A 23,712-nucleotide genomic window follows, 5' to 3' on the forward strand; every position below is an offset into this window, starting at 1 on the left:
TGGATCAGAACGACCCAAATCCCAGCAACAGGTCCAGTTCAAGCAGTGAGGAGGCAAAACATTCACCATACAGTAATCTATCAATAACATATCAATACTCCATCAGTTCTCCACCCACAAGTTTTGGTTTCTTTGTCTTCATCTTTGTTGTTTCACACACGTCTCTGTGTCTCTGTGTGTGTGTGTGTGTGTCTCTGTGTGTGTGTGTGTGTTTCTCTGTGTCTGTGTGTGTGTGTGTGTTTCTCTGTGTGTGTGTGTGTGTGTGTGTGTTCTGGCTGTCAAGCAGCTCTCTTTCACCATCAGAGTGTGATCTAATACAAGGATTACCATGAGATTAAGTGAGTCTCTTAAAAAAAAAAAAGAACGGCTCACTACTCCAAATCTCTGCCTGTTCAGTCTCATCACAAAGCTTTCAATAAGGGTAAAAGATATCAGCTCTGGCTTGTGTTGTGTTTCCTACTGGATCAGAAAAACTCTACAAATATTATCACGCAGTGCTTTTTAAGCACCAAAGTTCAATCTTCAACTATAGACTCTTCAGCATTGCGGACACCCAAATCACCCTTTTCTTAGTTATTTTTTTATTAGCTATGCATCATATATCTACCTGGCACTCTGTTGCTCATGTCTGTTTTTTTAGCACCTTGAGTCTTAATTCACATCCCACCTTTTAAAGGTTGTGTTTTGCCCACACTTCCTTCGTCAGTGCAGTTTTAGTCACAATAGGATGTTTTTTTTTTTTTTTTTTTTTTTGTCAGAATAAAACTGGGTTTTCAGGGTCTCACGTCAGTCCCAAACCCCATGTGAAACCCCACAAATTGTCTGCAGGATTTTGATCTGATGAGGGTTGAAATTGCTTGTGGACCATTTTCCGCCATAGTTTTTCCTTTCACTTAACCTTCTAAATCACATGTGTCAAACCCGTGGATCAAATCCGGCCCACTGTAGGGGAATAAAAAAAACCAAAATTAGGAGAATAAATGACTAATATTAAATTTTAAATAGTTAATCAAGTTTTAATAATGCTAAACATTTATTTTAAAACAAGGCTGCTTTTCTCTGCTTAATCCAGCGCCAGTTCTTCACTGTACCATCACAGCCACCAGGTGACAGTAGTCTATCTTAGATCTCCTCATCCCAGTTTGGAAATAAAAGTGAAAAACTCACTTACATTCCAACACAGAAAAGTCTTCTGACGAAAGATTTCTGCTTACTCACCAATTGTGATGGCCAGTTTGGATTGTATCTGCTTGGGAGAAATCTTCAACTTCACAAATGTAATTTTGTTCCAGTTGATAGTTCTCATTTGAAAAATATTAATTTCCAACATTTAAGAAGAAACAAATGCACTTAAGTTAGATTTCCAGGGAGATCTGTGATAGATTTTTTTTTCTTTAGTCAGAAATTGCAAATAAAGCAAAAAACGTTCTGCTGAAAATCTGGAATAAAAACCTTTATTTAACTAGATAATGAATCTCACTAAGATATAACATCTCTTTTTCAACCTGGCAAGATAGCAGTATCGTTTACAAGTATCAGGATTTACATTCAATCAGAGAAATAGATTAGTTTTGCAAGCATCAATGCATAAAATAACAAAAACATGACAAACACAATCAGTGGCAGTTAACAAAACTCTCTTCTTCAGTTTCTTTCTGCAGTGCTTTGAATTAAGTCACTTTCTCTTGTCAGTTTAGACTTGCTGAAAGTGAAGATTAACATGTTTCTGTGTGAGATTTATATTTGTTTGTAGCCCAAAGCATGTTGATGTGTAACTTTTGCTTCTCCAAACCACCAAAGCCGATAAAAAGAATCTCCAGTTGATTCCTGAAGAATGCCTTCAGTATCCGTAGACTCACACCGCTCTGTCGGCCTGGCTGCCGTCCACCTTGTTGGTCCGGCTGCAGAAAAATCACAGATTGGTGGATGCTTTCACCAAAGCTATAACGTCCCACATAAGGTGGTGTTTTGCTTTCTTTGTTGAGTGTGTCTATGCGTGTGTGTATGCACATGTTTTCGCTCTCTCCCCGGTGGTGCTGGGGTGTTTGGCAGGATAAATATAGCTGCGTTGGTGTAAAGCTGTTTTCTCCTCGGCTTTTGTAGCTTTAATCAAAAGCAATTTGGAGGAGGGAGAAATGGAAGGGGAAAGCAAGGGGGAGAAAAAGAGAAATGAGGGATGGAAAGAGGAAGAGATGGGGGGTGAGTATTTTATTTTAGCTCTCTTTAAAGAGTCATCGGGGAGTGTTCAGGAGTAATGAGAACCCTGGTGGCTGCAGGAGTGGGACTGATTCTCCCGTCCTCTGGCTCAGCTTCTCAGTATCTTTATTTCTCACCCAACCTCACATCCTCAGTCCATCTATACTTCCTCACTGACTCAGAACGCTGCACAGATCTCTGAGCCTCAATTTTCCATTTTTTTCAATACGTCCTGATCAGAACAAGCAGTGATGCACAGGAAGCAGACCTTGCAAAATTCGAAAAGGATAAAGATGTCCCTTGATAAAGTCATGCTTTTTGCACACACAAAACAACATCCTCAAGCTTTACTTTCCAAAACTGCATGGGAAGGAACTACAAAACATATGGTGGTCACACAACCCAGGCGCCTTTCACTCATTGAGTTGAACATGACTCCAACGTCTACCAAGCCAAACTGAGTCACTAATGATCCCAAAAATAGAAGGACAATTGCTATAGAAGGGCTGAAGAAGAAATAATAATCATTATCCAATGATCAAGCCAAAGTTTGGACCCCAATCTGAATAACCTGGTGAGGTGGGACCTTCAGAGAGATTCGCAGAAACAGCTGTCTACAAACTCAATGAACTGAAGCAGCATGTGAAGAAGTCAGAAACAATATATATCGTGAAAAACGCATCAATAGATAATATGTCCATTACAATATTAATTAATTTCACTGAACTCCAGTCCAGAACTGAACAGCATTCTGGGGGATGTAGGCAGAGGAGCTGCTGAACCCTCCACAAGCAGCTAAGAAAGGTTGGTGGCATCAACTCACTCATGCTTTGGTTACCTAGCAACAACCTATAGAGTAACATGCGCAGCAACAGTTTCATGTTTTGCCACCGTGCCTCATAACGACTTAAAAGTCAAGAGAATGATGTGTAGGGAAAGGAGTTTGAGAGGAAATTGTGGTTAAAACAGGAATGATCAGATCGCCGGTTTGGTAGGACAAAAACAAAATAATTATTTGTCGACTGATATGAAACCTATATGTTGATATGTTTTTCAGCCACTTCGCAACTAATCTAAAACTTCTCCACAACAATGTGAGAGTCTCATAAACTCAAACTTTTGCAGGCTGTTGGATTGTGGGGTGGATTTGATTTTCCACACAGAGCTTTTCCATTTTGGCTTCATCTGTGTTTAATAAACAATAACAGGTGAACACAGAAACCTTGACTTTGCTCTTACTTATTACCATGACTGTAACAGGAGAGCTTGTGTTGCTACTGTAGCTGTTTCTGTCGTAGATTGTGGCCACACAACAAACATTTCATCTTCAAATTAGCCATTAAAGTTCTACAAGTGCTTGAAGAAATAAATCTGAATTTGGACACTCTTCTGCGCTCCGCAGCCAGTGTACAGTTGGTGTGCATATGTGCAACGACAAAATTAGAAATAGAAATGGAGATATTATTTTGACAGTAATCCTAGTGTCCTTTAATTTAACAGTTGGCTCCATGTTCCTTATTTTGTGGCCAAAGGCAGCCCACAGTGGGAGAGGCAAGCTGCTCTCTGGTACGCTTTCCATCATTTCAATCTTAAAAAGCTTCCATAAAAGCCTTTTTTTTCCCTAGGATGACTCACTGGCATCACTGCAGATCTTTAGGAAGTGCACTGTTCCATTTCCTGTTTCACAGCAATTGAGGCTTGGCCTCAGATGAGTGTGTGGCAAACTAAATGGCTGTTTTCACTTGCTGCAGTACAACATAGTTTCAGAAGCACCTTCTTATCTAAAGTTCTCTGTAAGGCCTTGCGGCTTATGTTGCTTTACATGATCTGATTGTCAAATGGCTGACTTCTGTGTTTTGTAGGTGATATGGGTGTGCAATAACTGCAGAAAGCAGCAGGAGATCCTCACCAAGCCAGGCGACTGGTTCACTGGTCCCCCAGGGAAGCCCTCCGGTCTCGGTTCTGCTGTCAGCGAGCCGTCTGTGTGCCAAGTGTCTCTGGATAAGCTGAGATCTCGCTCCCAAGCGCCCACAGGCTCGACGGGGACAATCCAAGACCGAGCGAGCACGCTGGGGACCGCGCCGGGGACAGACGCTAGGTCACTTAGTGAGCCACCTCGGGACAGGTAAGATGAAGGACCAAACCTGAGAGAGGCTTTCCAATAAAAGTGTCAGAGAGGATTGTGTGTTAGGTTTTATGTGTTTGAGTTATGGCTTTTCTCTCAAATTGAACAATAGCTGAAGTGAATGCACAAAAAATATCAATCAAATCTGATCTGTTGTATTATCTGAACCCGGATTTGGTAAATATCTGGAATAGATTCTGTAGGGAAAGTCAAACAAGATGGATTTAATTCATCCTCTCTCCCGCACATTCTTATGGCTTCCAGTAGATCAAACTTGTCAGGAAGTTTCTCAAATGAGCTTTGCAATCTCCAAACCTCTTTCCTGAGGTTAAGGAAAATGACACTGGTTGCTGGTGACAAATGATCTAAATTTGTGCTATTTATGTGAAATAATTTAGTGATAAAGTAAAAAAAGTATAATCATCTTGGTCCATTTAATTAATTGATGATCTAATCCCAATTTACATATGTCCATCTGTTCTGCTAGGGCTGGATGATATGGGTGAAAAACTTATTAAAATGTAAGTGTTTCATATCAGTCGATATTGATAATTATTGATAAGTTTTTCATTTTAAATATCTGGGGCAATCTTTCCTGTTTTATCCACAGTTTTCACTCCATTTTGTTATTTTTAAATAGCTAAGAGGTACAGCGGCTAAACCTGAAACTGCTGCTGCGGTAGTAGCCCAACAAGTTGTTGCTAGGTAACCAAAGAGTGAATGAGTTGCTAGGTAACCATAACCATGAGAGGTTGAGCAACTAAAGCCTCTCCTCTGCCTACATCTCCCAGAATGCTGTGTGGTTCTGGATCGGATTTCAGTCAATATTTTATATGTTGAATATTGAAAGTCAGCATTTTACTTTTTTGTTTGAAATGTACATGTTTTCTTTTTACACCATTGTGTCTTAGAGGGTTAAAAAGTTATCCAAGTAATGATGGTTAGGTTTTTTGGTAAATGCAAAATGTCACTTGCTCCTCAGGAGAAATGGACGTGGAGGCAGTGGGACGGGTCGGGGGGAGCGGCGGTCAGGCCATCCGAGGCTGCAGACCCAGGTCTCCATGGACCGGGACCTTCGAGGGGAGCGCAAGGAAGGTTGGCAGCTGTCGAAGGGGCGGTCTCTGGAGCACGACCCCGTTGGAGGAGGCGCCAGCGTTAGAAGGACAGAGGAGGGGGGTTATCAGCAGGTGGGCAACAGCGGGGGTCCCCTTCGACAGGCGGAGCCTTTCCCTTCAGGAGGCAGGGGTCAGGCTGTGCCGGGTCGAGGCACGGGTAGCGCGACAGGCGAGGTCGGGGACACTACTCGACCTGGACAGAGGACGGCGGGCGGGGCACCGGCTGTTTCACAGAAAGCCCCTCCTCCTGAACTCAGAGTACCTTCAGTTTCGGGACCCGAAACGGGTCTCAGCCCGGGTGCCGGGGTGAAACGGACCAAGCGGGACAAGGCTGAAAGCATGCTGCGCAATGATTCGCTAAGCTCCGACCAGTCCGAATCTTTGCGGCCGCCTCCGCCACGGCCCTACAAGTCCAAACGAGGGCTGGGGGTCGGGGGGAAGAGACAAACTTCTGTCAGCAGTTCGGAGGAGGAAGGTGGGACTACGCCAGAGTACAGCAGCTGCGACGACGCCGAGATCGAAAGCATAAGCGAGAGAGGTAAGATGTTAGCATTTCTAAAGCCTCTGTTTAGTCACATGAAATATCTGTCATAACCCAATCTACAAAATACTCCATCTAAAACATAAAGATGGTTCATCATAATAATTCTGTTTTTGCTGTTTGATGAATTGATAATAAAATGGATGATATTTGGTTAAAAAAAATGAAGCACAAAACCAAAGCCTTCTCATTTTGCCTTCTCAGCTGTTTTACTTTACTCCATTCCTCCTCTTTCATTTTTTCTCTACTTTATTAATTGCTGTAACTTGTTCCCTTGTAGAGAGCTTTCACCAATATTCTGACAGTTTTCAACCTGAATAGTTTGAGGAAAATTGTAACCGTGTCTCATTTTTCTTGTTTGCAGATGGTTGGTTGTGATCCGTCTTATAGATACAAACCTGCAGAATCATCTGTTTAAAATGTTTAGATGATTGTTTGTAGACTTGATATTTCATCCACAGATATTTGAATTGAGAACATAAATAAAATGGTAATGCATTTTTGTAAACTAATAGGCAAATTTCCGTCTGAATTTAAGTTTAGGACATCTAATGAGAATGTGCAGCGTCTGATAAAACCAAAAACCAAAGATTTCTGACCTTGGTGCTGGTGATTTGATCGCCCATCCGTCATCTTCCACTTAATCCGGGATCGAGTCATGAAGATATCCTGGTAATTAAAATAAGCTGATCCGTAATGGATCCCCTCAACACCTTGGCTCCGTCTGATTTTCTAAACAATATGTTAAAAACACTGCAACAATTTTCTTTATCAACAACTGAGGCATTTGAATGAGCTTGAGTTTAAGTACATCTCTAAAAGTTTAACTGAATTGATAGTTTGTGTTTTTCATACTATTATGCTTAATTTTTTGTTGATTTTGATTTATTTTTTCTATGGGATGTTCAGTTGAGACTTTATTGATGCCACACACCCTAGTTAATTTGGCTTACTTCAAAAAGTGCAATTTGTACACTTAAACAGTGGCATTTTTGTCAACTTTCACTGAGTGTTTTTCCCACTATGTTTTTCTCTCAACTCAACAGAATGCAAAGTGTGTGCACCCGAACTTTAACTCACTCCTGCCATATTTAAACTGAAAATATCTTTAAAAACTTGGAATTGACGACCTTTTAAACCTATGATATCTCCTGGGTTTACATGTTTTAGATGCACTGGATATTTCTAGTTTGAGAGTTAAACCATACATGTATGTTTACTGTACAAAAATTGGTGCTGTAGATTCACCCCGTGCCATTGAGGGGGCAGGAATCACCACGGCAACCAGCGACTCAGCATTTTCTGAGTTCTTCTAACACTCAGCAGCTTCTTCATTCATTTATTAATTCATTATGGCTGCCACCAGCCAATCAAAACATATTAATTCAGAATAAGGTGACAGGCTCTGCAAAATGTTCTATTTCCTGTCGAAAAAAGTTTTTTAAAGGAATCTTTCAAAATAACATGCCTGCCCTGCTGAAGATTGTTTATTTTTTCCACACAAAATTATTTTAAGCTTGAAAAAAGTATGAATTAATTCTAATTTTCAGAATAAAACAAACAGTTGCTTTTCATCATGTGTGTATTATTGTCGCTTTGAGAATTTAAGAATTTCCTTCACCAGCATTTTGTGAATTGCTGTAAAATGCAGGCTTTTTGTCAAGTTTACACTCTGTGGTGTTATTCTAGAAAGTGCATGTCAGCACATGAATCATTTCCTGATTATTTGTCATGTTAAATTGTTCTCATCCTACCCCAGAGGAGGCGCAGTCCAACATTATGAGCAGTATGGCCAACGGGTGGCTGTTTGGCCTCCATAAATCCCAGGGTTGACCCCATGTGACCCCATGTCGTCCCACATAACCAGCTGTACATCTGCTAGCTTTAAAACACACCACCTGACCTTGCTCGGTTCAGCCGGGTCATGTCACTTTCCTACTAACCGTTAAAAGCCACTGGGGCTGCTTGCTGTGTGTTTCTATGAAAAACAGCTCAAAGCTGAATTTAGTTTACTCTCACTAAACCGCAGAGTGTATTTATCAAGACGAGATATTTTAAAAGTTACATCACCAGGCAGAACAAAATATAAAGTTATGTGGAAAATTTGTACTTTAGTGACCAAAATAACATTATTACAAACTAACAAAATCAGGCAAAAGAAATTGCAAATTAATGTCTATTTAAAATTTTAAATATATGACACTTTAGCAAAACAAAAAGTAGGTCAGCGTCTGGTGGATTTTTGGTTGAATTGAGCATAGCTCTTTTCCTTTAATTCATTATCTATTTGAAAACTTGTTTGTGTATTTATTTGAGGTATCCATGTCTAATATTAACATGAGTTTGAACTGAAACTTTTAACGCAGTTCCTGGCACTGTTTGTATTTTATGCTAAATTCACTCGCATCAGAAGGAGACATCCACTAACCATGGCTCTCCAAGTTCAGGTTTTAAATTTGCCCCTGTAGCTGTGAGTAGCTGTTGCATTTTATTTTTTAATCTTCAGCCTGAGATCAGGTCAACTCTGAGATGTGGATGCTGGCAGCAGAGAAGCACCCAGGCATGTAAATCTTCGTAAGATCACTGCAGGAAAACACTCAGACTCGTGCTTCCATATGCAGACGCTCGCAGCACAGCATGTCTGTTTTTTTATTTCTACATGCGTGTTTCTGCATATGGAAGATGCAGCCTACACATCCTCCAAAACAACAGAAAGGGAGCAGTCAAACACTCGACACACACGACCTCTGACTTAATCTTTTCTATAACTTGTATTATTTTGTTAAAAATATCTGATATTCCACCGGCTAAGCACTTTTTTTTGTCTTTGAATGTTTTTCTTTTCTGTGTGAGATTGACTGGGAGATGCTACCAGTACAGTGATTATATCTGCTTAAAAGTAACAATTAACCCTGGTGTTATTGCTCTGACCAGTAAAGATTGCTTTTCTCTTTACTGAAAAGATGTTTGTAATCATTTTAACTCCAAACTTAGGCAAAGTAGGCTTTTATTTTGGGCAGATAATCCTGTATTTTTCTTATCTTGCTTTCTTGATTCTGCTTAAAATAGCAGAAAGTGTTCTCCATGCCCATTTCTCCTTTTTCTGCACTTTCTCCTCAAAAACAAATTCAGTTTACAAACTTGTCTGTCTGAGGAAGCTGTCATAAACGTCGAACCAATCCCCCTTCCTGAGCTGGAAAGTAGTAGCAGTGGAAAAAAGCAGTCATCTTTTAACAGGAAGAAACCTCCAGCAGTGTCATAATCTACTATGTTTGGAATACTATTACATTGTTATAACAGTAATAATCTTCGTGCTTTTATTTTTACTTACAGTAACATTTGCTTTTCTATCTTGAATGAAAATCTTTTAGATTTTTATTTTACATTTTTATGAAAATAAACTGAAGCTGTGGCATCTTTAGTCAAAGTTATTATAGTATAAAAGTGTTAGACTAATGTCTACTTGAGTTTCATGTTTACAAGTCTTTCCCATTTTGAAGAGTGGCTATGTGACCCAGCCAAAAGCAGAAACTGCAAAAATGTTTGCTCCATTTATCTTATAGAAATGGTTAGGAGTGCCAATAACTGTGGCACCAGTGATTACTATTAAAATTGTTTCTTTCTAACATTAACTTTTTTCCCAGTAAATGCTCTTTAATTGAATATTTTAGTTTTTAGTTTGAGATTAAGCTTTAATCAAGCTGTAATAAAAGGTGAATGTATTTGCTTAGACACACGCCTCTTCTAGCATGTGATCCATCCCCACCTGTAGGTTTATACTCAGTTAGCCTGAGTTATAACAATAATAGTCCCCAGGCAGAGGCTTTATCGTGAAGGTTGCATAACATTACTGATGGTGGTTGCAGTTCGTTAAGTTCACAGCTTCCCTGCTACTGACAACACTTGGTTCTGCTTCTCTTCTTTCATAACATTATTCCTGAAGTTCTGCACACATTGCGGTCACCAAACCGTTCCAGTGCTCCGGTTTGCAGATATTTGCCTACATAAAACATTGTCAACCTTTTTCCAAACCATAACTTGATGAAGAAAACTTCACTTCATGCAGTTCTCCTGCTGTCTGACTGTAAATCATTTTCAGTTTTACGTTTAAATAATCAGAGTAACAGCTTTAGACTTTCTCAGGTTCGTTGTTTTTAGACTGTAGATGTTTTTATATTCATATTGACTCAAAATGTCTGACGGTTTTTTAGGCATTCTGATCTCAGACTTAAATATTAAATAAACTTGACCTTCTCTGTCAGCAGATGTTATGAGTAGGAGCTGTTAGCTTGAGCTAACTCCTATGTCTTCAGTGGGTGAAGTCGTGTCTTTTCTGTTGCAGGAGACTGGGAGTGCAATCCACATGACCCCACAGGGTGGCATGTAAGTCACTTTTTGTTTTTAAGTTTGGACTTTTAATGATTTGTTTGAACTGTTTTCAGGATGGAATGAAAATACAACTTCAATCATTAAAAAAAAAATAACTGGGGACACAATCCCCTATCCACCCAGGGTAACAAAGTGTTGACACATCTGGATAATTTATAATTAGGCACAACGGTTTGAACAAATTAATCTGCAGCTGCAGCTTTTGGATAAGACTTTTCCAGCCTGTGTGAATCTTCAGTTCTTATTAGATCTTCTCTGAGTTCCTTAAACTTTTTTTGATTGCGGTTTGGTGAATCCAGCATGTGCTGGCAAATCCTTCTTTTGCAAAGAGAGATCTGCAGTAATGATAATGACTAAGAAGTCAATGACCTTTGGTTTTGAGACATGTCAATAAAATCCATGTTGCATACTCTTTTTACAAAAAGAGTTGGCGTGATATCATGTAAAATCTCGTTTGCTGAACCAGGGAAATGACGAAAACATGCAGGGCAGTGTGCCTTTAAAACATTGAATTAAACTAAAGCTAGCTTGCTGCAGCACAACCTAAAAGCTTTATTTCTATCTCTGATATAGCCTGGCTTTTTTAAATAAACTTGCAGGTTCCACTAGAGTCACGTTGCCAGATGTTTATCATTATCAAAGTCTGCTGTCTAAGGTGTACCGTCTCCATCCTGCAGCATCCTGTAACCTGGCAGCCGTCCAAAGAGGGAGACCATCTGATTGGACGAATCACCCTCAGCAAGAGAAGTGCCACCATGCCTAAGGAGGCTGGGGCTTTGCTCGGGCTAAAGGTCAGAGGCCGTCTGTGCAACATGCGGTTGGGAGTTCTGGCTTGAATAATGGCTCCTCGGTGTGTTTTGACCTCTCCAGGTGGTGGGAGGGAGGGTCACTGAGTCAGGGAGATTAGGTGCCTTCATCACCAAAGTCAAGAAGGGCAGCCTGGCCGACGTGGTGGGACATCTCCGAGCAGGTAGAGACCAAACCCTCTCCGCTGTCCTGATTCAACTGTTACGATCTCATAAAAGAAGTTGTATAACCTCCTGGTTTCTTCACACACACACAGTTAGCACTCCTACCTGACATAAAAATAATATGAACTATAGTTATGATGCGCAATCACATGGGCATTAACACCTGATTTCAGGGGATGAGGTTTTGCAGTGGAACGGGAAGCTGTTGCCAGGGGCGACCATGAAGGAAGTTTATAACATCATCCTGGAGTCCCAAGCCGAACCTCAGGTGGAGCTGGTGGTGTCCAGGCCTATTGGGTGAGTCTGGAGAGAAACACAGAAACTGTTAACATTAGTTAATGTTAGTCTGTGCAGTCAAGACCAAAGTTAATATTCTGAAGCCTCTGTCGTATAACAGAGAGCAGTTAAAACATTTTTCATCAAGTTTTAAATGCTTTTGTTTTATTAGTCGTCTTCGGTGTGATGCAGACATCAGATTGTCTTGATATGTTTCTTCTATCTTTTCTCATCAAATAAGCAATAAAAAAAAATCAAAGGCAAAAATATTTAGTTTTGTTGCTACTCTAAGTCGCTCTTGACATTCTGGATATCTAAATCTCGGTCAAATCTCTTCCGTTTTTTTTCTGGCAATAATTGGAGGAGCTCTTCGGGTTTTTTCCTGTTTATCCAACTCAATTTTGTGAATTCTGGAGAGTCTTGGATAGGTCCAAATTTCAATTTTCTGATGTTTGAATGATTGATCACTTCGACTTTAGCTTGGTGACCTGGTGCGCCGTCGTGCTTCAGGATCTGCATCAACTGTTTTTATCTTAAACACTTTATAAAAATGCACTTAATATTTGGAGTCCACTGACTAAAAGTATGTGAAGGTGCTGCATGGATGTAAATACTGGACTGCTGTATTTAGCTTTTTAAATATGTAAGATAAAAGTGTGTATTAAATGGATTCCACCACTGATTACATTGGATTTGGGAAAATAGTTGATAAATTGTAGTTTAATTGATTGAACAAAATGGAATTTTTCCACTTGATGATACTTGTACTCTTGAAAACTAAGAAGTTTTCTTTTACAATTAAGCATAAAATCATCCTCTACCTTATCAAATGCATTTTAATTAGATAGAAGTTGACTTTCAAAGAAATCTCCCACAGAAACAATAAATGTTGCAGGTTAGTTTTCACAAATGCTTATCTTGTTTAGGTTGTTTACACAACATAACACGTTTTTCCCACTGAATTAGATTTAACTGCTAATATACTAGCAGAAGAAAAATATTTGAAATTTTGAATCTAATACTTTCTTTCCAAACACTCACGAAGGGTTTATAGAAAATATCAGTAAGTAATTCTGTTTTTTAAGGAATCTTTAATCCTCTCACTGAAACTATTTTGGCTTTACAGGTGCCATTTTGTATCTCCTAATGAACTACTCTGAATATTATCTAGCACTTATGAAATTGCGAGCTTTTGTCAGAATATTTGTGTGCAGCATTAAGTGAAATAGATCAAACGTTCTCGGTCAAGTTCACTTCATGAGATCCAAAATGGCCACCGGGAACATTCATCATTTAAGCCACGCTTTTGCAAGAGTTCAGGTTGCCTGTGCAGAAAAGTCAGATCCTTCACCTACAACATTTCCGTGACTGTTGAGCTCTGCTGGAGCACTGGGAGTCATGAAGCAAGCTTTTCTTTTTTATTATATTTGAGTTATCTTGGTTTTGGAATGAACTCAGAAGCAGCTCATGGTTCATGAAACACTTATCAGTTTAATATTTGAAATTATTTTAATTGGCAGTTGTAGTTTTGTCCTGCTGTTACATAATGAGTTGTCACTGATCTATGCTTTGTTTTATAGAGGTATGTTTTATACCATGTTGTGGGTGTTCATACACATATTGTTTCTTTATTTTTCCGTAAATATATGTATTTATGCTTAATGTGTGTACTCTGTGAGTGAAGCAGAAGTCAAGTTACTTATTTGTGCGCAGAATCTTAGGTAATAAAGTTGATTCTGATTTCCTTAATGTTCTCAGTAGAATCAGAAGAACAATGGAAACCCTGATTTTGACTTATGCCTCATACATTCACTGTTTTTAGGTTTTCTGGCTACAAAGTACAATAAAATTCACACTAAACCTTAGATTTTTGAAAGATTTACTAAAAAAAATACCATCCTATATTTGGGGTGTGTCAAACACAAGTGATCCCAAGCACAGCTGCAAATCTGCAAAATAATACCTAAAAAATATGAATGGATCTTTTGTAAAGGCTCAGAGGCCAAAATCAATTTGATCGAACTGCCCATTTATGCAATGGTGGTTCATAGTTCTACTGAAAGTTGGATGAATTCAGATTCTTCTACATGTATTTTAACCAACTGCATGATAAAATCTTGTTTTCTGCGGCTCATTAAAGTCCAAATTGTTGTTTTTCATCCTTCATATGTCAAAACTTCGGAAAAAAGAGGCTCTATTAGTCCAACAACGGCCTCATGTTTGACCCTTTTTTAAAAATGGAATCTAACAATCAATCAGTTGACACTGATAAGTGCTTCACGGCTTGCTGGTTTTCCTTTTTGGTGCAGTAAATACTGATGTTTCCCATGGGTGACGGAAGAGGGGACAGAAGTCGCCATTGACAGAAAGGAGCTGCTGGTTTTAGTCCAGTCCTGCCGCAGCTCCCGTCATGGCCTCCAGAAACGTGTGAATGAGTCAGGGAAACACTGCAGTCACAACAGGAGCATGCCTCACATCTTCCCCTCTGCTTCTTCATGATACTTTCCATCTGAGCATCGCAAAAATTTCAATTACAGTGCAGCAATTTTCTTTTAGATGCCTGCATGCACTTTTTGTCAGTTTCGTTTCTGACGTACTTTGAACTGTTTAGGGGGAGGCAAAATGTGAGTGACGCGTGTTTCGCTTTCAACTCTTTTTCAGTGATATCCCAAGAATCCCCGACACGTCCCACCCTCCATTAGAATCCAGTAAGTATCTGCTTCAACATGCTTTTCTCTTTCTTCTAATCTTTCTATTAATTTAACTAACTTTCAACTTTTAATGTAATGTTTACCTCATTATGTCTTTAAAAATCATGAAGTAATGAGACAAAGGTTCTTTTATGAAATAATTGAGAGATATTTTACTACTAAATATTTTTCCATTAACTTTGTTCAAAATAAAAGTCAGTATAGATCTGAATAATTTGTCCTGATCTGAACCAAAATAAACAAATGAAGTGGTAAACACTCACCTGGTGTGAAGCTGTTCTAGTACCAGATGTGGTGTTACAATAACATGAATTATTTCCATATTACCTCCGTGAGTCATCACTGTAGCCTTAGATCGCTGGAAAAAGTTAAACTTTTTGGCACTGCTATTTGATAAGAAGCAGGTGAGATTTCAGTCTCCTGTGTGTCATTCTTGCACTGTTTTGGTGTGGAGAGCTGCAGATATTAACTGTTTGAACTTGACACACAGTCATATAAAAAATGTAGAATTTGGGTGGTGATTGTTTTTCATGCATATTTCCTCTGACAGAACTCACTTAGTTGTTGTGCATTTATTCATTTAACCTGTAATGTGGTATGAAACACACCAAACAACAAGCCTGCTGGAAATAAAGTAAAGCAGATTATCATTCGTCATCATCTATTCTCCCTCCTGCACAGCTATTGCTAATACTACAAGTTATTATTTTTTTTACTCTCCTCTGTCCGTACTTTTTGTGCTTCCTCTTAAAACACAGCTGCTCTTCCTCTCTCCGGATTACAAACATTTAATTTCCTTTCCTAGCAGGTTCCAGTTCTTTTGAGTCCCAGAAGATGGAGAGACCATCTTTAAATGTCCTGTCTCCCTCCAGTCCTGGGATGCTCCGAGATGCTCCTCAGCTGATGCCAGGGCAGCTATCGGTGAGTGTGTGCGGCTGTCCCGGGCTGCTTTGGGGTCCTGACGTGAACTTCTGCGTATGCGCATTTCTCATCCAGGTGAAGCTGTGGTATGACAAAGTAGGTCACCAGCTAATAGTCAACGTGCTGCAGGCTGCGGAGCTTCCTCTTCGGCCCGACGGACGCCCCAGGAGTCCATATGTAAAGATGTACTTCCTCCCTGACCGCAGGTAGGCCAGCCAACCGTCTCAAAGGATTGTTAAAATTACTTACTTATAACATACTTCATGTTTCTGAAGTCTCCTTTTGATGCTTCCAGGCTGATAGTGCATATAAACTGGTTAAAGTTTTATTTTTAGCTTGGAGGATATGCAGCAGAAGTTCTCTGAAATTGAGAGTTTTGTTTTATGCAGTGACAAAAGCAAACGAAGGACGAAAACAATGAAGAAGACCTGCGAGCCCAAGTGGAACCAGACCTTCGTCTACACACACGTCCATCGCAGGGATTTCCGCAACCACATGCTGGAGCTGACGGTGTGGGACCAACCCAGGTCACCTGAGGAGGACAGCACCTTTATGGGAGAGGTAGCTTAAACAGAACATTATTACTAACTCTGCAACTCCATTTAGAGATGGAAGGTAAATTATTTCATTAATAACTTGGGCTTTTCTACATGTACACTCATTTTATTTATGGCTCTTTGCAGAAACTGTAGCTTAGCTAAAAGGACATTTTACAGTCGTTTTTATTTTGGAATATAAGAAAATCGTTTGATCTTCACTAGGTTTTATACGTCTTTAATTTTAATCTCATGTGTGTGAAAGCACACAACAGCCTCCAAATTATTGCTGAAAATTTATTTATCTAATTTCTAGTTTCCTCCGTGGCCTGGTGTTTGGAAATCTCCAGAGTAAAACCAAAACTCCTGCTTTTATGGAGCAAACAATCAAACATTGAGTTTATTTTTCAGCTACTTTTCTCTTTGAATCTCATGAAACAGGGAGAGAGGAATCTGTTTGATGTTTTTATACACTTGACGTTGGATATATAAAAAAATCGTTTGGTAAAGTCCAGATTCTGACATGCATGTCAACATGTGAAGGCTTTGGTCAAATTAACGAACAGGATCACTGAGCAGCTAATGTGTGTTTCCATGACAACCTGAGCAGATCTTGATTGAGCTGGAGACGGCCTTACTTGACGACAAGCCTCACTGGTATCCCCTCCAAACACACGACGTCTCATCGATCCCACTCCCCCGGCCGTCCCCCTTCCTGCCCCGACGACACACAGACGCACCTGGCAAGAAGCTGCAGCGTAAGTCTGATCTTGCCAGACTCTTCACATGTATAAATGACGCTCATATTTCCCATCTGAGTGTGTGTGTGTGTGTGTGTGTGAGAACGTGCATGTTGATTAATGTTGTGAAGCAAAGTGTAAAATGTCTTGGTGTTGTTGTCTGTTTTTATCAGCCTTCCTTGATGCTTCCTTTCTACCAGGAAAACGTGCATCTGTATGTCTGTAGCGCATTTACATATCTCTGTGTGCATGTGTGTGTATTTATGACTGTTTAGGTTCTCAGCGTGTAACAGAGCCTGAGTTTGATGAGCATACAGCAGTAGTCTCTAAAGGTGGGTGGGGACCCTTTCTTATGGTTGTATGATCTTCCCCCCAGAGCTTTTGGTTTTTATTTATTTTCATTTAGGGTTGACTAGTCTGCAAAGTAAAATTTTGGAAAGGAATAATATCACAAATAAGTGAAAAATTTTGACCTAGTCAGTATGCGGCATGCAGATGGATTCCTACGAAAGAAGACTGACTGATAAATCATAATGGATTAAACAAAGTGTTACCTTAAGGGTTTGCACACCCAGTTTCCTGCACTTTTTAAAATGTTTTCTTTATCTTCTGACAGTTTTATTTTTCACTTACATTTAAAGTTCGAAAGGCTTTGAAGTGATTTTTATCATGGTCTTGTTTTTTTCCATTTTTCAGGGGTTTTCCACAATATTTCTATGAAAACTTTCACTTTAAACTACGATAAATTATTACTCTCTTCAAAATCTTTAAGGATACAGATCAGATCACTTAAATTGTCTGCGATTGCAGTTCATTTCAAGACATTTTACCTATTTAAAATATATGGAGTCTGTCTGTGTATGATATGAAAACTTTTCAGATTTACCTCTGATTGGACACATATGCATAATATGTTGTGCCCAGCAGCAGACGGGCGATGCAGAGAGAGGCAACGGGAGCCCTCATCTACCCTGGAGGTTCCTGATCAGCAGCGGACGCCTTCCCATCACATCCGCTCCCGCTCCGTGTCCCCGCACCGTGAGGAACAGGGGCGCACCATCCGCTCCCGAGCCCCCAACGTTCCCACCCAGAGGTCAGAACCCTGGAGGGGGCTTTGCATTTTCACGTTCTTACTAGTATCTCACACGTTGCCCTATGGTCAGTGGTCACTTTTAATACGACAAAGCCAGAACAAATGAAGAAGAGATAGGACTTCGTGGGAAGCCAGGAAGTGGAGTCCATCTGCTAATGAAATGACAGCGTGATGCAGAACATGCAGTGCTGCCAGCTCTGCTTTTACAGGCCGAGCCAAATGAGGCTCGCGGAATGGCTGCTGCAGCCCAGGCTGACCACCAGCCTGACAGAGGTCCGTTTGTCTTTCAGGAGTTTGGACGACGAGCTTCCTCACTCGCGCCGCTCCCGTTCTCCAAACCGCTATGGCGACAACTCCAGAGGCCGCCGTCAGGGGGAAGAGTACCTGGACGACAGGTTCGTGTAAATGTGTGAACACTCTGAGCCCGACGGAAAGTATTCACACCCCTTTATGTCTCACATTTTGCCACTTTGCATCCACAAACTAATCAGGATTTTGTTACCATAAACACACAAAGTAAGGCTTATGTTTTTAAAAGAAAGACAAAAAGATCCGTGTTTTTCACAAACAAAAATCTGAAAACTTTCATATGCATTTGTATTCAACACCCCAGAGGAATGACTTTAAAGTCAAAACGTGAACCTCTCAAGTCTTTTGCAGGTTCTGACCAATTTACTTCCAGGATTGCTGTTTATTTAGCTCCATCAACTCTGACTAGCTTCCCTGTACCTGCTGAGGAAAAGCATTCCCAAAGTACGATGCTGCCACTGCCATATTTTACCGTGGAGATGGTGTGCTGCTTTGCAGTATTGCTAGTCTTGCTTTCAATAATCATTTTTAGAGTGATTATTGAAAGAGGAAAAGGGACTGAATACAAATCCACAGCAAACTTTTCAGATAACTATTTGTAAAACAGAAAAGGAAAACTATGAATCCACAATTACTCAAGACTTGGTGATCCATACAGTTCCATAAAAATACATAGAAATTTATGGTTAAAATGGGGCAAAATGCTTCCAAGGCCCTATAGTTAGACCAAATGAAGCCACTGGGGCGCTCGGTTATTTGTTTTTTCAAGTACTTCTTATTTTTTGGCTGATAATTGTGAGTCTGCTGCAGGTGTGTAGGTGTGAACGTGGTTTTGTTTAAAAAAGTTGCCCCGTTTTTCTGCCTGCTGTCTTTACTTCCTGAGTGTTTTGGTGCTGTAGCTGTAAAGTGATTGCAAAGTTTTGCGATTTATCTAAAGACATAAAAAGCCCGGCGGTAGCTAATGGAGATTTGTGCCATTTGTGAATGTGTTTCGACAAAGTTAGCAACAGTTTCACTGTCCTGTTCACATCCTTTTCTTCCTCTGCTTTTCTGGTTTTTTGACTGTTGTTAATTTCCTCATGTATCATCCATCCCCATGGTAACCACAGTGAAGTCATCTTGATCCACCAATCAATGCGAGGCAAAAGTGCCGAGTGCCTGCACACGAGGTAAACCAGCCAATCCTGAAATGTTGTTGGCATATAGGTTCCAGATGAGCTGCATTCTCATGTGCTTTGTGTTTTGTCTCTTTAAAAAGCTTTAAAGTTGTAATTTAACAACAGATTGTGCTTGATATGTTTGCAAAAAAAAAAAAAAAGCCTATTTGCACATATTTTCCTAGCAATAACATTTTGACACACAGATAAATAATGCTTGCTTAGAATTGGTCTGTCTGTTATATATATCAGTGTTTATGTCTGAGTAAATGCCCAATTTAAGTCAGATCTATGAAAATATACTAATGGAGTCTACTTATAAAAAACGCACAGCCAGACCCATAATTATTAGAGGGAATCCCCGGGATGTTCAGCTGTTCTTCTGCTGCAAGTCCACAAGAGGGCACCAAAGCTTTTTGATTGTATTGCTGTTCAAAGACCACATTAAGGGTGAAGCATGGGGTGATTACTGGACCAGATTAGACATCTTGTCTTGCATTCAATTCCCTGTTTAATCAACAAAAACGTTGTTGCCTGATAGATACTCTGCTGTGATCTTATATTAGTTTCTGAGCATAAAGACAGAAAGGTAAGTTTATTTCTTGAGAACTCATCTGTGTTTTTTCCTGAAGTTGTACGAGGAAGCTTAAAGACTTTATTCATACACAGATGTGTTTGATGGAGATGCGTGTCTGACAGGTTCAGACATGTGTGCTGCTTTTGATTTGCTTACGCCTACTTTGCCAGTGATTTTTCTTCATTTTTAGAGACATGCTGGGTATTTTACAGCATGTACAGAAATGCCTTATTTCTGAGATACCTTGCTTTGGGGAAAATAAGTCTTGCGCACATAAACATTTTTTTTCACTGATTTCACCTGATATTTACTCCAGATATCTGTGGGAACTTAGTTATTTTTCTCAATACAAAGAGATAAAAACAAATACTGTTTGTGTTATAAAATGAAACTAGACAGGCTTGAAAGTCGAGGAAAGTATCTTAAATCTGTCAGTATTTAGAAACCTAAACACAAAGCCAAGGAAAGTGGTATTAGAGAAAGAAAATAAACAAACATAGCTTACTCAATGGGCTAGTTGGTTTTTATTTCTATCTATATATTTGCTACTTGCGTTGCTACAGACATCTGGTGTGAATTTTTATATCAATAGGCCCAACAGAAATACTCAAAGACTTTTACTTGTAGAATACTTTCCTTGTTGTAAAACTTTTTTTTGCATCAGCTGTGTCAAAATATGCAATGTGAAACATTTTTTAATGGATGTTTCACCTGTCAGCTGTCTCTCCATTGCATATTTTAATCTGTTGCATGCATGCTCACATTAGAAAATCTGTTAGAGTCAGTAACTTATTAATTTGAGGTGATGCTTTTGTTCAATGGTATCTTGTAACAGACTCACAGGTAGGTCAATCAGGTGCTGGTTTACTGTACTTTAAATGAACAAGACCAATAAATAATGATAATTTCTGATTTCCCATGTGTCTAGGTGGCGTCTTACCAAGTTAACGTCAGATAATTCACAAACCTCATTTAGCTATAAAGCAAAAAATCCTCCACAACAGCATCAGAAGCTGGTAAAACAATGTAGAGAACAGTTATTTATTGTTACTAAGTGTTTTTACAAGCGCCTGAGTTATTTGGTATACTTAGTTTTTCCCTTTGAATGCATTTTCTGTAAAATACAGATTACTGTACTAGCTTGGACTAGAATATGCAAATGTCAGGATCATAGAAAATCTTGGCTTGTCCCAACTTTATGTGGAATAGTGAGTTGAATAGATATTTACAAAGTAACTGTAAAAATCTCAAATGGCCAACCCTGAAATCTGGTGAATTGGCCAAAGTTTGTATTAGACGTTTTCTTAAAAAGCTTGTAAGACCATTCTGACTCGCGGTTCCAGTTAAACTTAATTTGTAGACTTGGTGAGTAGCTGTTTATCTGATGGCTTCACTGAAACTGCCTCATATCCTTGCACCTCATGGCATTTGTGCATCTTTGTAAAATGGGCAACTCCTACCTACCCAGAGTAGGAGGAGCCAGAAGGCTGTGTATAAACTTTGGCGTGAGTATCTCCACAGCCACCTTGGTACAGTAGAATAGTTTGCATGTTTTGTATCTAGTTTTTTGCTTCATGCATGACAAAAGCTGAGCTGCAGTAAAAACAAAGGTGGTCTGAGCAATTTGGTGCTCCATCTTGAGCTTCGTTAAAAATTTGGTAAGACACAAACGTAATAATTACCACAACATCAGCTTTACTTCATCAGATTTTAGGCACGCTCCCATCCTTATCCCTTCTAGTCATGCTTTAGCTTTAACATTTTGGAATGTAACCAAACTTTCTTTGAAAAACCTTTTTCTGTTTGTCCATTGTTTCTCTTTCTGTTTGTTTCTGTCCTGTCCTTTCGTATCCTCTTCCTTTCTCCTTCTCTTCTTCCATTGGATGACATGTTTTGCTGTGGTGCATCTAGTGATCTTCAGCCATCTCTGGACAGGGTTAAGAGTGCTAGCGCCAACTGTCTCACTCCAGACAATCATGCCCCCTCACCAGAGACTGAAAGGTACCAGCCTCTGCTCCCACCCCATCCTTGTAGTACCCTTTAGTTTCTCCTGTTTTTTGTAGTCCCCTCCTCGCTGTAAATCCTACACATTAGTAGATTTTCCCCTTTATCACTTACCTGACTTTTTCGGCACCTCTGTATTTCTCTTGCAGTTCTTGCACATTGACTCAATTCTTGAAGTTGCATACTAAGTTGTAGAGAGTACAGCAATGGGAAAACTTTGGATATCCTTGTTGCTTCCATATAGTTTCAATATAAAAAAACATCTGATCTGCCATTCAAATTAGCTTCAATAATGTATTATTACATTACTCTGTAAAAACAGGGTGGTCTGGAGCATACAGGTGTGTTACCACAATGCCAAGATGACGAGAGATTCAGCTGTTGCTGCCCATCAATCTTTATGTGATAATCTGATGTCTTATCACATCAAGAGGATTATACGGGAGGGGGAAACATTGAAGATCATTGCCTGTTTTCTCAGGAACCAATACTCGAGCAAATTCTCTTCAAGTGTAGATGGTTTAATGCTCAGAATAATGCTAAAAGGCCTGTACTTGTTCAGCGCTGCATCTAGCCCAGGGAACCCCAAAGCATTCAGCACTACATTGTCATTCACCCATTCATCCACACGTTCACACGCTAATGGTGGTAAGCCTTATGATAGTCTGGCAGAGGCAAAGCTGCCGTGCACCAGCGCCACCGGACCCTCTGACCACCACCAGCAGGCAAAGCAGGTGAAGTGGCTTACCCAAGGACACAGTGACGGAGGCAGATGTAGTCGGGGTCCGAACTGGAAACTGATTACTGGATGAACTCCGATTACAGGATGAACTCATTCCAGCGCAGCTGCTGTTGTTCCAGTAATGGCTACAAAAAGACTAAGAGCTCAATCTCACACTCTACAGGCCTTACTTGGATGTAAAGAGTTGACAGGACAGTAACACACTGAACAAGTGTGACTATTTTAAGAAATAAAAAAATGTGGAGCATGTTTAAGTTTGCAAGGTTGCATCTGAATGATCCACAGAACTTCTGGAACAATGTCATTGAACTTTGTATGCTTACCCATAATGCATGTTTGGAAAAATCTACCTCGAATCACCACGAACACCTCATACCAACTCTCAAGCCTGGTAGAGGAAGGACGGTAATACAGGCTTGGTGTACAACAATAATATTTCTGTTATGTATACCAGAGTATTACAGAGACAAATATGTCCAGTAGTTTGGCCCAAACTTCGGTCATTAACAGGACAAGGATCCCTAAACACAACAGCATATCTATAACACAGAATAATTAAGTTGATCAGCGTTCATTGCTTCACCTGATTGACATGCTACGGTCAATCAGGCCTTAAGAGATTTGGGGAGAATAAGACTAATCTCAACATACTGAAGCAAAGTGACAAAGAAGAAAGAGACATCAAGACCGTGACCACTTGAAGGTACTGGTGCTAAATGTATTTGCACAAGCTTTTGATTCATGGGGTTTTCTTTATTTTTCCCATTGCTGTAACCTTTAGAAATACAATTCAGTGGTTGGCTTGGTTCAAAACTGTTAAACTACATAACCGTTTTCTGAGCTGCTAGTGATGTTGATAGATATGAAATAACTAGTAGCTACAGCTACATGACCCTCCACCTGTTTTAAAAACTACATAGAAACCAGGTTCACAATGCAGTCTTGTTCTGAGTTGGTTGACATGCTGTTAGCTGAGCTTCATTCCCTCCTAATGTCAACATACCCTTTCCTAACATTATCATACTTTGTCGAGAATATAAGGTTGGTTTTATCTCACTTTGTCACACATTGCTTGCATTTCAGATGCCATTAAAAGACTTGTGGCTCACTATCCTTCACTGTTTTCATGCTTCCCATGGAGCACTAACATTTAACGTTCATTTTGTCTTCATTTTTAAAGTGTCTTGAATGTTTTGATAAGTATTTTCTGCAGTATTCAAAAACCTTCAGGTGATGAACCCCCCGCCCCCCCAAAAAAAACCCTGTGAATTCTTGGCCTATTTGTTCTGCTGGTTGCATTGAGTCTCAA

At 39.8% G+C, this 23,712-nt stretch overlaps 1 protein-coding gene across 21 annotated transcripts in view; it reads left to right on the forward strand.

Moving 5' to 3' along the window:
* The window catches only part of rims1a (regulating synaptic membrane exocytosis 1a), a 73,651-nt gene that overhangs the window by 35,462 nt on the left and 14,477 nt on the right, over positions 1-23,712 (forward strand). For 5 of the 21 annotated variants that reach the window (XM_016671118.1, XM_016671124.1, XM_016671125.1 and 2 more), the window contains exons 5-21: positions 4,059-4,321; positions 5,304-5,974; positions 10,320-10,360; positions 11,044-11,157; positions 11,237-11,336; positions 11,511-11,634; positions 12,659-12,676; positions 14,275-14,321; positions 15,130-15,245; positions 15,321-15,451; positions 15,635-15,806; positions 16,392-16,539; positions 16,797-16,853; positions 17,446-17,614; positions 17,905-18,009; positions 19,033-19,092; positions 21,569-21,658. In XM_016671118.1, the coding sequence (XP_016526604.1) occupies positions 4,059-4,321; positions 5,304-5,974; positions 10,320-10,360; positions 11,044-11,157; positions 11,237-11,336; positions 11,511-11,634; positions 12,659-12,676; positions 14,275-14,321; positions 15,130-15,245; positions 15,321-15,451; positions 15,635-15,806; positions 16,392-16,539; positions 16,797-16,853; positions 17,446-17,614; positions 17,905-18,009; positions 19,033-19,092; positions 21,569-21,658 (2,426 nt within the window). Of the gene's footprint in view, positions 1-4,058; positions 4,322-5,303; positions 5,975-10,319; positions 10,361-11,043; positions 11,158-11,236; positions 11,337-11,510; positions 11,635-12,658; positions 12,677-14,274; positions 14,322-15,129; positions 15,246-15,320; positions 15,452-15,634; positions 15,807-16,391; positions 16,540-16,796; positions 16,854-17,445; positions 17,615-17,904; positions 18,010-19,032; positions 19,093-21,568; positions 21,659-23,712 lie in introns of those variants that run through there. The other 16 variants (XM_016671122.1, XM_016671138.1, XM_016671133.1 and 13 more) reach the window with 14 other exon arrangements.

Source organism: Poecilia formosa, unplaced genomic scaffold (assembly GCF_000485575.1).
Source record: "Poecilia formosa unplaced genomic scaffold, Poecilia_formosa-5.1.2 Scaffold42, whole genome shotgun sequence".
In the NCBI taxonomy this organism is placed as follows: Eukaryota; Metazoa; Chordata; class Actinopteri; order Cyprinodontiformes; family Poeciliidae; genus Poecilia; species Poecilia formosa.